This window comes from Phoxinus phoxinus (genome assembly GCF_949152265.1).
Source record: "Phoxinus phoxinus genome assembly, chromosome: 22".
Taxonomy (NCBI): Eukaryota; Metazoa; Chordata; class Actinopteri; order Cypriniformes; family Leuciscidae; genus Phoxinus; species Phoxinus phoxinus.
Window position 1 is genome coordinate 20,239,290 of NC_136897.1, and position 14,656 is coordinate 20,253,945.

General features: G+C 38.9%; 1 protein-coding gene across 4 annotated transcripts in view; it reads left to right on the top strand.

The window, feature by feature from the left end:
* Positions 1-14,203, top strand: part of ephb2b (eph receptor B2b) — a 160,835-nt gene extending 146,632 nt beyond the window's left edge. For all 4 annotated transcript variants that reach the window (XM_079596905.1, XM_079596903.1, XM_079596902.1 and 1 more), the window contains 5 exons: positions 2,109-2,324; positions 2,417-2,566; positions 5,047-5,240; positions 7,375-7,530; positions 8,852-14,203. In XM_079596905.1, the coding sequence (XP_079453031.1) occupies positions 2,109-2,324; positions 2,417-2,566; positions 5,047-5,240; positions 7,375-7,530; positions 8,852-8,960 (825 nt within the window). In that variant the 3' untranslated portion in view covers positions 8,961-14,203. The remainder of the gene's footprint in view (positions 1-2,108; positions 2,325-2,416; positions 2,567-5,046; positions 5,241-7,374; positions 7,531-8,851) is intronic.
* The last annotated feature ends 453 nt before the right edge of the window (positions 14,204-14,656 follow it).

Here is a 14,656-nt window from a genome sequence, read left to right on the forward strand (position 1 = left end):
TTTATTTCTTCTCACCACAATCAGATCCAGCTCTCGCTAACCTCTGTAATTGTGAGGTTCTGATGTTATTTTAGCTGTTTGGCCAGCCAGTTGTTTCGCTCGTGTTTATACTTGCACAGCCCACCCCATGACATAACGCACATGCCCTACCGTGCCATAGCGTGAGGAAAAGATTGATGTCTGGTAATGTAAGTAGAAGTAAGAGTGAAAAATTACAACAAACACCTCATACATCAGGTTTAACCTGGGTTTAAATCACAATTCTGCTAAAACATTTGAAAAAGACCAGCTAATGTGTTTTTGCTCTCATAACGTCAGTTTGGTAGCATGCGGGAGCTTTGAAACGCCTCAGATCTTTGTGCAGCCGCACAATTGTGTTGTTTTTGCAAGACTGTCATCCATTTCTGACAGAACGCTGGATTCTTTGAAAACAACACATCTCTGTTGTGGCACCTCACTATGACAGCAGATGACAACATTGTGTGTTAGTGCTGAAGCGCTAGAATATGAGTCTGATGGAGCTCTTGTAAGACAGTGAAGAGGGGGTGGGGACTCTACGCTAACCTGTCGTTCTTGCATTGATCCAACTTCCAATATTGTTTTGTGGTGGATTAAGAACCATGAGAAGAGAGAGAAATTCAAAAAGGTATGCTGCTAAAACTTTCAAACAGATTTGAGAAACGTCAAACTGAAAAGTTAAGCACAGCTTCACAGAACCGGCAACAAAGACATGTCTGAGAAGAAACGGCACGGATAGAATAATTCACGTTTAATCTGGATAAAAAGAATGTTTGCTTGCTCAGACTGCAGATCCAAATAACTTTGGGGTGAAGAATCCCTCCAATTAAACTATAGGCAAACACTGTGAGCAGATTAGAGTGCCAGGCTGTATTTGCGAAGGATTCCAGCTTTATGAATAATGGATGTCACTTAATTGCTGTGGAGGGTGAGGAGAAGTTCGTTGAAGTCGACTTAACATGGGGGAAGGGTTTGAGCGTGACACAAGCAGTTTAGAGAAGGAATGGTTTGTAAGCGACACAGAATGAAGATCTCGTATGGTTCTTTCATGCACCGTCTAATGCTTTCCGCCTCTCTCCACTTGACGCGTGCGTGTCTGTCCACACTGCGCCGGCTGCACTCGTCGTCTCTGATCGGAAGCTGAATGCTGCTTTCCTCATGGCTGTCTGCGGAGGGTCTGCAGATGAAGGCAGCTGCAAGCACAGCTGGGTCAGAAACTGCTGGACCTCCTCATGAGCAAAGGGCTTTTTGACCACCATGGTCAACAGCTGCAAGATTTGCCACGGGCCCACATTGATCATCGAATGTCTGATCTAGCATTGCGTAGCATAAACTCTACCAATCCAGGCTTGACTCAATGCATTGTGTTCGGTCTCTTATCCGACTGGGCACACTAGACATTAACCGTGATTTCCACAGCTTTATTCTCGTCTTAGTGCTGTTGTTTGGGATTTAAAGGTTGCCCAGGAGAGATAACTGTAGCACAATTTCAAAAAACTGTATCACAATTTCATACAATATTTTTTGTGCACTTCACCTTTACAAAAGCCTTGTATAAGAAGTTGGGCTGTGAATTATTTTTAAGAAAAGATTGTATCTAATTAATCCGGTTTTTAATTGTGATTAATAGACTAGAACTTGTAATCATAAATATATTTACACATTGAATCCTCAAATTAATGTAGAAACAACATAAAAGAAGAAGGTTTTAAATAATAAAAGGTATATTTTTACTATCAAGGCCATTTTTACTAATTAAATCATTTACAATAATATAAGAAAGGCCTAAACTTCAAATGTTCACTGTTTTTGCATCATTTATTAATAAATCAATCTTATTAGTAAATTTAGATAATCTATTCATAGACATACACCAATAATCATTAGATAACTTACTATAAAAAGTCACATTTGGCTCTGCTTTTATTTAGTGTGAAATAACTCCAGATAATGTTTCTTTGTTTTTGAGAATTATGAGTGTATTCTGTCCTTTTTATGCAATAATTTTCATACTAAATAAATAATAAAATCACTACTTAAAACACATATCTTTATGTCTTGACCCATTTCTATTCTGTACTTGTTTACAGCAAAATGATGGGCAGTTCACTGTGATTCAGCTGGTGGGCATGTTACGAGGGATCGCCTCTGGGATGAAGTATCTCGCAGACATGAATTACGTGCACAGGGACCTGGCCGCCCGCAACATCTTAGTTAACAGTAACCTTGTTTGCAAGGTGTCTGATTTCGGACTCTCCCGCTTCTTGGAGGATGACACATCTGACCCCACCTATACCAGTGCCCTGGTGAAAACTCTTGTTTTATTTGATTTGCAAATTTCATGTACACTTGTGCTTTGATTTGAGATGATTTGAGTGTTTGATTTGGGTTTATACAGGGTGGGAAGATCCCTATTCGATGGACTGCTCCGGAGGCCATCCAATATAGGAAGTTCACCTCTGCTAGTGATGTATGGAGCTACGGGATTGTCATGTGGGAAGTGATGTCGTATGGAGAGCGGCCATATTGGGACATGACCAATCAGGACGTAAGTACCTAAGTGCCTACACTACCGTTCTAAAGTTTGGGGTCTGTAAGATTTGTTTAATGTTTTTGAAAGAAGTCTTTTATGGCCAAGAAGAATGCATTTATTTGATAAAAAATACGGTAATATTCTGAACAATTATCACAATTTAAAAAAAATTCTATTGATTTATTCCTGTGATGGCAAAGCTGAATTTTCAGCATCATTACTCCAGTCTTCAGTGTCACATGATCCTTGGATTTGGTGCCCAAGTAACATTTCTAATTATCAATGTTGAAAACAGTTGTGCTGCTTAATAAGCTAAATAAAAATATTTATTTCTTAAAAAAAAAAAAAAGACTGACCCCAAACTTTTCAATGGTTGTGTACATTTATTCTGCGGTTACATGGTTAAGGAATTTGAATTTTAAACACGGTTATATAATTCCTTTTACTTTAGTTAGTTATTCAAATCTTCCCATTTCTGTTCCAAACTCATAACCTTTTCAAAACTCCACATCCTCCATCTTTATTAAGTATAACCACCAATTTTTCAATAGAAGCAGTCAAACACTCATGCCAGAGACTATTGGTCGGTTGCTGTATGTTAGCGCGTGATAGATGAGAGCTGTGCTGCAATGTTGAATCAGAGGCTAAGGTAAACAGCAGAGAGAGCACGTCGTAAATCTGCCCATGTGCTGCTCTGCTGTATGCAAGGCCAAACCTCAAACCCCAAACACTGCATGAGCGCTATCAGTCTTTGCAGAAACAGCCGCACCGATCATCACATCCCATTGATTGGCATCAGAATGCAGAAGACATAAGGATTTGCGTCAAGAAATCAAATTTTTGGGGTTTAAATAAGAGGTTTGGACTGTATTTGTGTTTGTTTTGGAACGTATGCTCTTCGTGGCTACATCATGTGACATTGAGAGTGTCTTCAAGCTATTGTCCTTGTATTATGTCAAAGGGGATCATTTAGTCTCTATATAGATCTCTCATAAAGGCTACCTGAAAAATTCACCCGTACTTCACACTCACTTCCTGATGAACAAAAAGACGATTTCACATGCAAAGCACGGTGCCAACACTAAACATTCCCTGCCCTTGAAGACAGCTCCCATTTCTAGCATCCCTCTGGGTGGCTGGGAAAAGGCAAATTATGGGTCCAAATAATGAAAATAGTTTCAAATTGAAAGTGTGAACGCTAATGCGCTAAGAGGGAGCGCAGATCTCGGCTGTTATCTTATTAGCAGCTCCAGATAGCGTCGTGGTCCTCCCATCGGGCTGGCCGTTTGAGGCGCCTGAATGAGATTAATCAGGCCTTGAATGGAGTGCCGTAATGGCTACGATAATGAGCTGGGGAACGACGGGTCTCACTCGGGTCCTGCTCGCACTATTCGCTTCATGGCTGTGCATCTCGTTCCTGGCCACCAAGGCCGCTTGAAGCATCCTGTTTCATTCAAATGTGACGATACATCCATCGGCTCAGTTCGGATAAACGCTCCATGTCTGTTTTGCACATTTAGTGACGCTACACAGTTAATTTGCTGGAGATGTATTTAAGTTTTATTTAAGTGACATTCCTAATTTCCTGTAACAACTTGCAGCACATTTTCCAAATGTACAATTTAGTCAGCGTGTATATTACAGGCCATGTGTTAATCATATTTAATCTGACAGATGTTGCATGATTGGAAATGAGTAGGGCGGGAGGGAGCCAGACTCGGGCTGTAGGCTGCCAAAAAACTTAGTAACTCTAAGACTGTTCTTTTTTCACATTTGATCAGAGAGGAAACGCATGCACTGCCAAATTGTTGTTATCAGCACCCTTATAATCAAGATCTATTAGCTGATTTTAGGAGGTATTTAGATAGCAGCTGACTGTGACCGCTTATTTATAGTCTGTGTGTGTGGTTGTGTAAGTGTGAAGGGTGAGTGTGATCGTGTGTGTGTTTGTGGCCAATGACAAATGGCTTCCTTGTGTCCCCCTAAGACCCAGATAATGATCACAGTGCATTTATGAAGACTGCAGATCAATCCTCTGTCTCCTGCGGTGTTACAACCCCCCGCCCAGACGCTGGCTCGTATCTACCGACACCTGCCTTGCGCCATGCCGACAGCTCCTATCAAAACAATGTTTTATGGCAATACATTACATTTATTTCAATTCAATTCATGTCAATGTAATACATTAAATGTTATGTACTTTGTGTTACAATTCCAAGAATTAAACGTACTGATTAACAAACACCAGGCCCGAGAAACCATTAAAGATGTTAAGAGCGTGACCGCATGTTACGTGGTGATGCAAGTGCAGGCACCCTGAGTTCATATCTTCCTCATGTCATTTCCCGAAACCATCCCTCCCTCTTTCCCGCCATCGTTTGTCACCTGCCACTGAAATTTTTATATATAGTGCTTGAGATGCATCAAGCGTATCTTTCTCCGCCCCTCTTAATAACAGGCTAGAGACCCTTACAGATCTGTGTCTCCCTCTACAGGTCATCAACGCCATTGAGCAAGACTACCGGCTACCCCCTCCCATGGACTGCCCGAGTGCCCTCCACCAGCTCATGCTGGACTGCTGGCAGAAAGACCGCAACAACCGGCCCAAGTTCAGCCAGATTGTCAACAACCTGGACAAGATGATCCGTAACCCCAACAGCTTGAAGGCCATGACTCCACTGTCATCGGGGTGAGTTAGAAAACATGCAGAATGCAGTTTTCTTGAATTATCAGAAGCAGATGAGTCAGTGGTTGTAAAACCTAGTGGGCTGCCCAGTCTGACAGCATTTTAGTGCATCACTGATGTGAAGGGTGTTTCAAAAGATATGAATCAACTAGGGCTGCAGCAAATCATCGGTTAATCGTGTCTGCGCACTATGCAAGGAAATAATCTGCCAGTCAACTCACATTAAAGAAGTGAATAATTTGACATGCGTGAAAAACAGCAGAGGACGCAGTGCAAGCTTCTGTGGGGAAGTTGTCCTAAACACGAGAATGCGTCATATTAGGGGCTTCAAAAATTGGTTAATGCGACGGATGCATGTGCCGTTTAATGCGTTTGAGACACGTTTTCCTCAGCACATAACTTAAATTTTACAGTTGTATCCTTTTTTGTAAATTATATTTGTTAATATACAGTAAGTCATGCAAGTGGAATACAAATTTTAGGATTAAAATTAATACTTTTTTCATTAAAATTATTTTGGGATTTTTTCATTGATGAATCGAATAAATAATCAAGATTAATCGATTATCAAAATAATTGTTAGTTCGGACCCTAAGAGCAACATGATGCTACCTTCTAAGATACCTTATTTTGAGAAAGCAACATACATTTTTTTTTATTATGTTTTTCTCTTTTTAGGAAAAAATATCAAAAGTTAAATATATTTTACCAAATATATCTGTGCAATGAGGTTAATGCTTATTAGAGCTTCATGCTAACATAATATTCTGTTGTAATAAATTCACGTGTAGTGTGTTCCAAATCAGTCACCTGCAAGGTTGCAGCTCTCTAAGCTTTGAAACGGGGCATACGTTCAACACGTTGACTCATCTGACATAACTTGTGCAGTGTAGTGTGCAATAGTCATTACAATAAATCACATTTATGTAGAATGTCACAGAGATGTTTAAACAAGTTTCTACAGTATTTAGTTTATGGAGACACATTGCCTTTTGGGAAAAGAGTAAAGACACAGACGTGAAACTTTACACTATGGTATGCCATGGCAGCATCAAGGGAATGGGATCATAATGGCGTTTTCAGTCTAACCGCTGCACATACATAATACTGTATTGTTTGGAGAGGAGTGCAGATCCATCCATGTTACATGATATATGTGTGGCTACAAAAACAGCTTTATTACTTGCTTTGAAGTTTATTTTTTAAGGTATTTAGTACTTACACCCTCGCCATTACACTGAAGTGTATGTCTGTTTGCATGTGTCCTTTTATGTGCGTTTCATATATTAGGGGGAATTTTCTACGCCTGACCTTTTGCCAGAGCCGTCTCGCTTGCATCATTCAAGGCATATTTACAAAACCAAATGGAATATGACCTTAATAGAAATGTCTTTAAACAGCCTCCTTCGAAATTATTACCATACTGTTTTCAATCTGGGGTCAATGCTTTGGTTTATGTTCTGATACCTGTGGTAGACTTTATTAATGCTGTCAGTTATTTCTTTTGGAATTGAATTACTACGTACATAAATAAAATCAACTGGGTATATAGATGGGTGATAGATCAAATCATTATTGAAAGCTTCAGGCGATCATGAACTTCAAACAATAGTAAAGCTGGTAGACGAACTAACAGTGGGCAACACTCTAGTCAGTTTCTTGTGGACAAATGTAAAGTGGCCCAGTTTCTTTTGTCATCACACTGATGGTGAGAGGCTTTGGTTTTGCGCGATTCCCACCAGCTCTTTTTGCCTCGAGGCTTATATGCTACAGTAATGTTGCTAGAAAGTACAGTCATCTGGGGACATTAATTGCATTTTTTTAAAGAATTAAGCAGGGCAGAGGATATTTTGCACTTAAATTCTTCCCTAACATCTTTTTGTCCTCTCCAGAGATTGAATTATATTGACCCAAGAAATAATATAGCTCAAAATTCCCAAGCGTGACACAATTGCCAAAAATATGCACAAGATTAATTTTTTTGCATTGATGATAATTTGGCAAATAAATGTGAACCACATGTAGTTTAGGAATGTACCATGTACACTAGGGGGATTTCAGTGTGTACTTGGTGGCTAAAGGCTATTTTTACTGCAACAGTGTGACTCATGTCTCTCTCTTTCTCATTGCCTTCCAGCGTGCATTTGCCCTTGCTTGACCGCAGTGTGCCCGACTTCTCTAGCTTTAGCACTGTGGATGATTGGCTGGACGCTATTAAGATGGGCCAGTACAAAGACAACTTTGCCAATGGCAACTTCACCAGCTTCGACCTCGTCTCCCAGATGACCATGGAGTAAGTGTTATACCTACGAGAGAGCCCAGCCTGTCAGCAGAACCTCTAGGGGATCTTTTACTCCATAAGTGCTGACTATCAATTCATATTTTGGCTCTTTATTGCTTTAAGTTCACTGCACAATATGGTGTAAAATATAATATTTATATATATATTCTAGCATTCAAATGTTTGGGGTCAGTAAGATAATAATAGTAATAGTAGTAGTAATTGTAAAAAGTCTATAAATAATAATAGTCAATAAAATGACTAAAAGCGGCAGTAAATACATTTTTAATGTTACAAGAGATTTATATCTTGAATAAATGCTTTTTTAACTTAATATTCATAAAAGAATGCAGAAATGTATCACGGTTTCCACGATTAAGCAACACAACTGTTTTCAACATTGATAATAATAAGAAATGTTTATTGTGCAGAAAATCAGCATATTAGAATGATTTCTGAAGGATCATGTGACACTGAAGACTTGCTGAAAATTCAGCTTTGCCATAAGAGGAAATTACAGTTTGTTTAAATAGTATTTCACAATATTACTGTTTTTACTGTATTTTTGATCAAACAGATGCAGGCTTTGTGAGCTTAAGTGTCCTCTTTTCAGAAACAAAAAAATCTTACTGACCTCAAACTTTTGAATGGTATATTATAAATATATATTATAAAAAACTTTATACATTAACCTAGATTAATAAATGCTGTTAAAATGCAGTTCATTGTTCATTCATAATATTTTATGCATTAAATGTAAAATGCATTTATGTAAATGACTGCCTTTTGCAGTGTAATGATAAATGCACAAGGGCATAATACGGTTTCAATGTGATTGATTATGTAGCTGTACTGTTCAATCTCCTTATTACCCCCTTTGTCTTTTTTCAAAATGAAATATCAAATGCAGTCTGAAATAATTTCTTAGTGATTAGACACAGTCTGGGTTTAAATTCAGAAATAAATATAGGTATATTTCCTTATCTTTGTTGCTGGCTGTCAATCACAGTGGAAATGGGAGCCAGAGAAATGCACGCTTAGATTCCTCTCCTCTCCTCACCTCAACTGTTACCTGGCCACACCAGACACGCCGTGAAAACAAAGGAGGTGTTGTTGTTTCAGAGACGCTTGGATTGTGCAACTGCAACAAACAGGATGATAGGGATAAAGGAATTTACCGGTTACTCCGTCTTGAACTAACATGCTAAGTTTACCTTGGCATAATGTGCTGAAGCCAGTGAATAAAAATGTGTTACTACAGCATTATGGTATCTGCCTTCAGAGTGCTCATGTTTAATCTCGCCTCTTTCTCTCTGTGTGTGTTTGTACGTAGGGACATTCTCAGGGTCGGAGTGACACTAGCAGGTCATCAGAAGAAGATCCTCAACAGCGTTCAGATGATGAGGGCCCAGATGAACCAGATCCAATCGGTAGAGGTTTGACCACATGCCACGATTAGACTGGGAGGAGAACAAGAGGAGGCGGCGGAAAGCCAACGTGAAGGGATGGGGCGGCAACCACAGACCCTAAGCCTGATTTTCCTTCTGGACCACCTAGGATATGCACCTGCCCCCTCCTCCGAAACACTCTCCTTCTCCATCTGTGACATCTGAATCCCCCATTAACCCCCAGACACCCTAATGGGCTCGACTCGGGAAAGCTGCGTCTGGAAAATATGGTCACAACACCTGATCGTTTAGCTTTAGCCGCCACCAATCACAGGATGACCGTTCAGTTTGCCAGCAACTGGCTCCGCCCCCTTGAATTTCCCTCTTACTTTTTCCAGTTTTATTCTTTTATTCATTTTGTTTTTGTTTTTATTGTCTTCTTTTTTAAAAGAGTTTTTTGTAAAGAATTTTTAAAGCTATGAAAACAAGGAATCTATATAAATATATAGATTGGTGTAAACTTGCTGACTGAATATGTGGACTAAATCGAAAGGCTACCCTTTAAAAGGGCAATGAAGAAACAGGAGATAAAAAAAAACCTTCACCTCACAATACATGCTTCTGATTTTCTTTCTTATATTTTAGGAAAATCTTGAATAGAAAGAAAGACTGTCTGATTAGTGGATACACACAGGACAACCTGCGGGACCTTGATCCCTGTCCCCTCGCTGACAGCCGAGGGAAAAGTATGTGAACACCATGAAATGGGACTTCATTTCGGCAGCTGATACTGCCTTGAAGAAAATATGAGACTTCAGTCATGTTGCCATTTAAATTACATCAACACAAACAAACAGACAAATGGAGAAAAAAAGTCAAAGTAGTTATCACAGTGTTGAATTTGTGGTGCAGATTTCTCATTGCTTGGGGGAAGAAAAAAGAAATCTTCTACAGATGTCATAACAGTCTGCCAAATAGAGCATCATCCCTTTGTACCTCGTCCTGTACATATCAGATGCACTTGACGTTGTGAGGTCATCAGTACGAGCCTGATGTAGTCCAACTTTTAGTTCCAGTTTCAGTATTAGATGGATCTACATTGACATTTGATGGATTTTCTTTCGTGTGCGTGTGCGTATATGGCTCGAGGGGGTCATCTTTTATATTCTTCCTCCTTTTTGTCATGGGCTAAGATGATTTAGTTTGAGAGACAGCATGCGATATTCTCCCCCACAGTTGCATAAAGACATTTTTTAGCGTGCTCTTTCCGTGAACTGCTTACAAAGAAGGACCCGAGTGCCAGTATGGTGTGGTCTTCACATCATCTATGCTCTTCTTTTATGTTTGGATCCCTACCGTGTGCGTGTGCATGTGTGCGCTGTGCGTATGGAGCCCATGGAGCTGCAGAGCATGTGTGGTGCGAAACTGATTTCACAGGAAGCTTGGATTTGATACACTTTGGAGATCACTGTGTTGATATGCTTATATTTTTGCCACCAAAATCATTTCTTTAAAAAAAAAAAAGATGTTTTATAATAAGGTGTTTAGGGGTTTTAATATCTGATAAAGTATGCAGTTAGAGGACATTTTCATAACAGGGAAGTGATTGTTCATTGTGAAGCATAGTTTTATATGAGGATATTGTTATTGTAGGACATATTTGAACTGGTTACATTCACCAATTGGGGCAAAGCTTAAATTATACTTCTAAAATGCTTATGATATTAAGCCGGAGTTTCGTAGGACATTCAAACCACAAATCACAAACAATACCGGCTGTAAATGAGTGTGTATAGGTTTTGTTTTATTTTTTTACAGAGAATACACCCGTAATTCCTACCGTTCTCCATGGTAAGGTACTTCCACGGTACTCTCTGAGATTTTTCACCTCCATGCCATAGACACAAGAACAATAAAACTCTGTATATAATATTCTGAAGCATAAACTCCCCCTCAAAGAGGTTTTTCCTCAAAGCTGTGTTGGATTTTAGTGTACAGATTAATTTTTTTTATGTGTTGTTGAAACTGAATGGAGAGTCGCTATTGTCATTGTTTATTTTGGGCCTTTTCGTTTTGTACTAGGACGGGCTGAGAGATAAAAAGCAGCTGTAGAGATGAACGAGCCAGAGGCATCTTCATCCATGCAGGAGTGTCTGTGTGCGCGAGTGTGTTTGTGTGTGTGTGTGTGTGCACATGCAGGTACGCCATACCAGCATTAAGGTCACTGTGGTAAACAATATACTTCTCGCTCAGTCGACGAGGGGCTCGCTTTATTCCATAACCTCAGGGTTGACATGCATCTGTTAAAAGCATGCAGTACTGTGAGGTCAGTTCGGTGTAGGTAAGGTCCATAGGCTGAATCTCAGAGTGCTGATGAAGTTCTAATCAGATGGTGTTGACCATTCTCTGTTCTTCCCATTACAAAATGCTTCCATTAGAAAGAAGATTCTGTCGCGCAGTGTTTGGGCAGGAAACACTACATCCAGCAGACAGGCCATGCCAGGTGTGAACTCTTGAGATGTGTAGTGATAAAAATCTTGAGAGACAACCACGTCTACCTTCCTCTGTGTCCAGAAAGAGGTAGGATTTAACTTTCCTATGAGCTTGACAAACTAAGTGGTTTCAGCTCTCAGTTCTTGGTAACTATTTCATCACCAGCAGGAGGATACAGGGAGAAAGGAAATGAATCTGGGCTTAACGCCTTGTCCTAACCAGCAACGTGTAATTTGTCCGTCCACACTGAAAGCGATAAATTCAGCGTGGCACAATCACTGCCAGTGTTTCAGTTACACTACAGTTCTTAAGTTTGGGGGCGGTAAGACTTGTTAATGCTTTTGAAAGAAGTCTTTTATGCACACCAAGGCTGCATTTATTTGTTAAAAATACAGTAAGCAGCAATGTTTTAATATCATTACATTTTTCTTTTTTTTATATATTTTAGTAATTTATTCCTGTGATGGCAAAGCTGAAATTTCATCAGCCATTACTTCAGTCTTCAGTGTCACATGATCCTTTAGAAATCATTGACAACAGTTGTGCTGATTAATATTTTTGTTAGGATCACATGATGAATAGAATATTTTAAAAGAACAGGATTTATTTAAATTAGTTTTTTTTGTAACAATGTACAATTCTTAACTCTCACAACAATCCTTGCTGAATAAGAGTAATAATTTCTTTCAAAATAATCTTTACTGACCCAAAACTTTTGAACGGTAGTGAATATTTGGACGTGGATTTGGGACCAATGAGATTTTACAGCGGGCAGAGCTACAGTATAAAGCCCACTATGGAAATAAATATCACGCAATTGGAAAAATGCCCCATTACTTGCAGGGCTAAAAAATATATATATATAAATGGTAAATATTGATAAAAAAAATCAATAATTTGTATAAAATACACTAGAAAAATGTCAATAAACTAACTAACATAGATAAGAGATAAGGAAAAAAAATGTCCTGTTTGGTGAGAGAGAAAAAAAAAGTAAAAAAAAAAGACAAGTAACATTTTTTTATGTAATACTTTTTTTATACATTTAAAAATGTGTAAACATGGTATATATGCCATATGCAGGACCTTGATTGCTTTCAACTGCTGGTTAGGACAGGGAGTGAGTCTTAGAAGTGAGAGACAGATTGTTCTCACATTATAAAACTTGTGCCACCAGCCATCTTTACCTGTCTGTCCAGCGCACATCCTCTCAATAATTAATGGTTTCTCGGTGTCACTGCTGCAGTGTGAGACTAAGGTTCTGAATCCCTCATCTTCCTCAGAATAACACTTTCTGCTTCACCCTCCTTGGACAATCACTGTCACTCAAAGCTGCAGCAGACACACAACGATCCACACACATTTCTGCTGTGTCTCTAAAAAACTTGGACCTACAGAAATGTAGAAGTTTAGTTTTAATGGCAGTAGCTCAGCAATATTTAGAGGTTCTGCCTGCAAGTTACGGCGTGTTTTAAATCTGCCTAACAGCACCGGATTAACAGAGCTTTGAATGAAATCCAGTGTTGAAGGGATATCCTGTATTCCTGATCCTCATCTCCTTATCCTTCCAATGAAATGTGTCGTTTCATAAGTATAGTTTCATGGGTCTTCGCTATTTGCAAAAAGACGTTTTTCTTGCAGTTTGGCAATGACGATCACACGAGTTTCTGGCACTTTGCATCGAGAGATCCGAAGGAACATTAGCAGCCAATGAGCCTTTCTGTTTTAAGATATTGATATGTTGAAAGATTATGACATGCTTGACGTTTGCTATGCATTTTCTTCAGCAAACCTGTATTTACATAGAAATATTTCATCACAACGGTCTTATGTAATTCTGTTTTTCCACTGCATCTTTAACCGCTCAAGTTTGTTTCTCAGTAGGGGACTAATTGCTATACGTCTCCTTCCCTCATTTGTCGTTTAACAGAACACTACGTAGACCACAGACAAATGAAATGTGGCGTCAAGAGTGTGAAAGAATGTCACGCTGAGTGATTTAAGCACTTCTTATTGTTTTTTTCACATGGATTATCACCTTAAACACATAGTTTCTACCACAACACAGCTCTAGGCCTTTAAAAGTGCTGGGAAAGATGGTACGTAGACATTTTTTAAAACTGAGAACCCTTTTTGCTCAGATGGCTTGAGAAAATAACCAATAAGCTGCCATTATGTGGACATGCGAACTGCAAATGCTCCTTCTGGCAAGCTAAAACGTGATCAGCACAGAACCGTGCACCATTTAAAGCGTTTTGTTGAAAGCTGGGTGACAGCAAGCTGTGAACAGCATATGCTCGCAGCTACAGCCGCAGCATAATACCAATGCAAAACCATTATTATGATGATTATCTGCGACTGTGAACGTAAATACAAGCTGGTCTGGCCCGCTCTTATTGGTTCATATTTCTGCCTGCATCCTCCAAATATGGTGGGAAGTTCTCGTATAGAAAATGGCTTCCTGAACCGAGCTGTAGTGCCTGTAGGGCCGCAGCACCCTCTGGTGTTAGGAAGACAGTAGTGCATTCTTCCGCATGTCTCTCAGCCCTGGTTTTCATTACAGGGCATCAGACTTTCTCTCTCTCTCTCTCTCTCTCTCTCTCTCTTGGCTAGCCCAAATAGAGCACCTGGACCACTGTGACAGAGATTTGAGGTCCTGTTTCGCTGTATAAAATGTACATTTGACTGTAACCCTGTGAATGATGTAACAATTTCATTATTTGTAATATTGTTATTGGTTTATTTTCTAAAAATTGAAAAAAGCCCAACTTGACTCTCCTCATTAAAAAATGAAATGAGATCTGTTATACAACGTTCTGTGTTTTGTGTGTTAGCCTCAGTTCTTGTTTTCCTGATAGCACATTGCTTTAGCAATGCCAAAGTCATGGGTTAAATTTTAATGCATAATACTAAAAATATATAGCTTGAAAGAAGTGTAATTTGCTTCAGACAAAACTAATGTTGATTAATTTCCATTTATTTTCTTTAAAAAATATATTGAATAAAAAAAATATTGTAAAATGTTGTAATTAGTCAAATAAAAACAATGTAAACTAACGAATAAGCTATAGCTTCAAATAAAGCTATATCTTCACATGGACCAATTATATTTATATTATATGTGATGAACAAAATGTCTAATTAACAGCGTCGGCATAATGTTGTATACCACAAAAAAAGTACTACACTTTCTTGTCCCTCCTTTTCTTAAAAAAAAAAGATTTTAAATTATTGTAAAATTAAATAGTGTTTAAAAA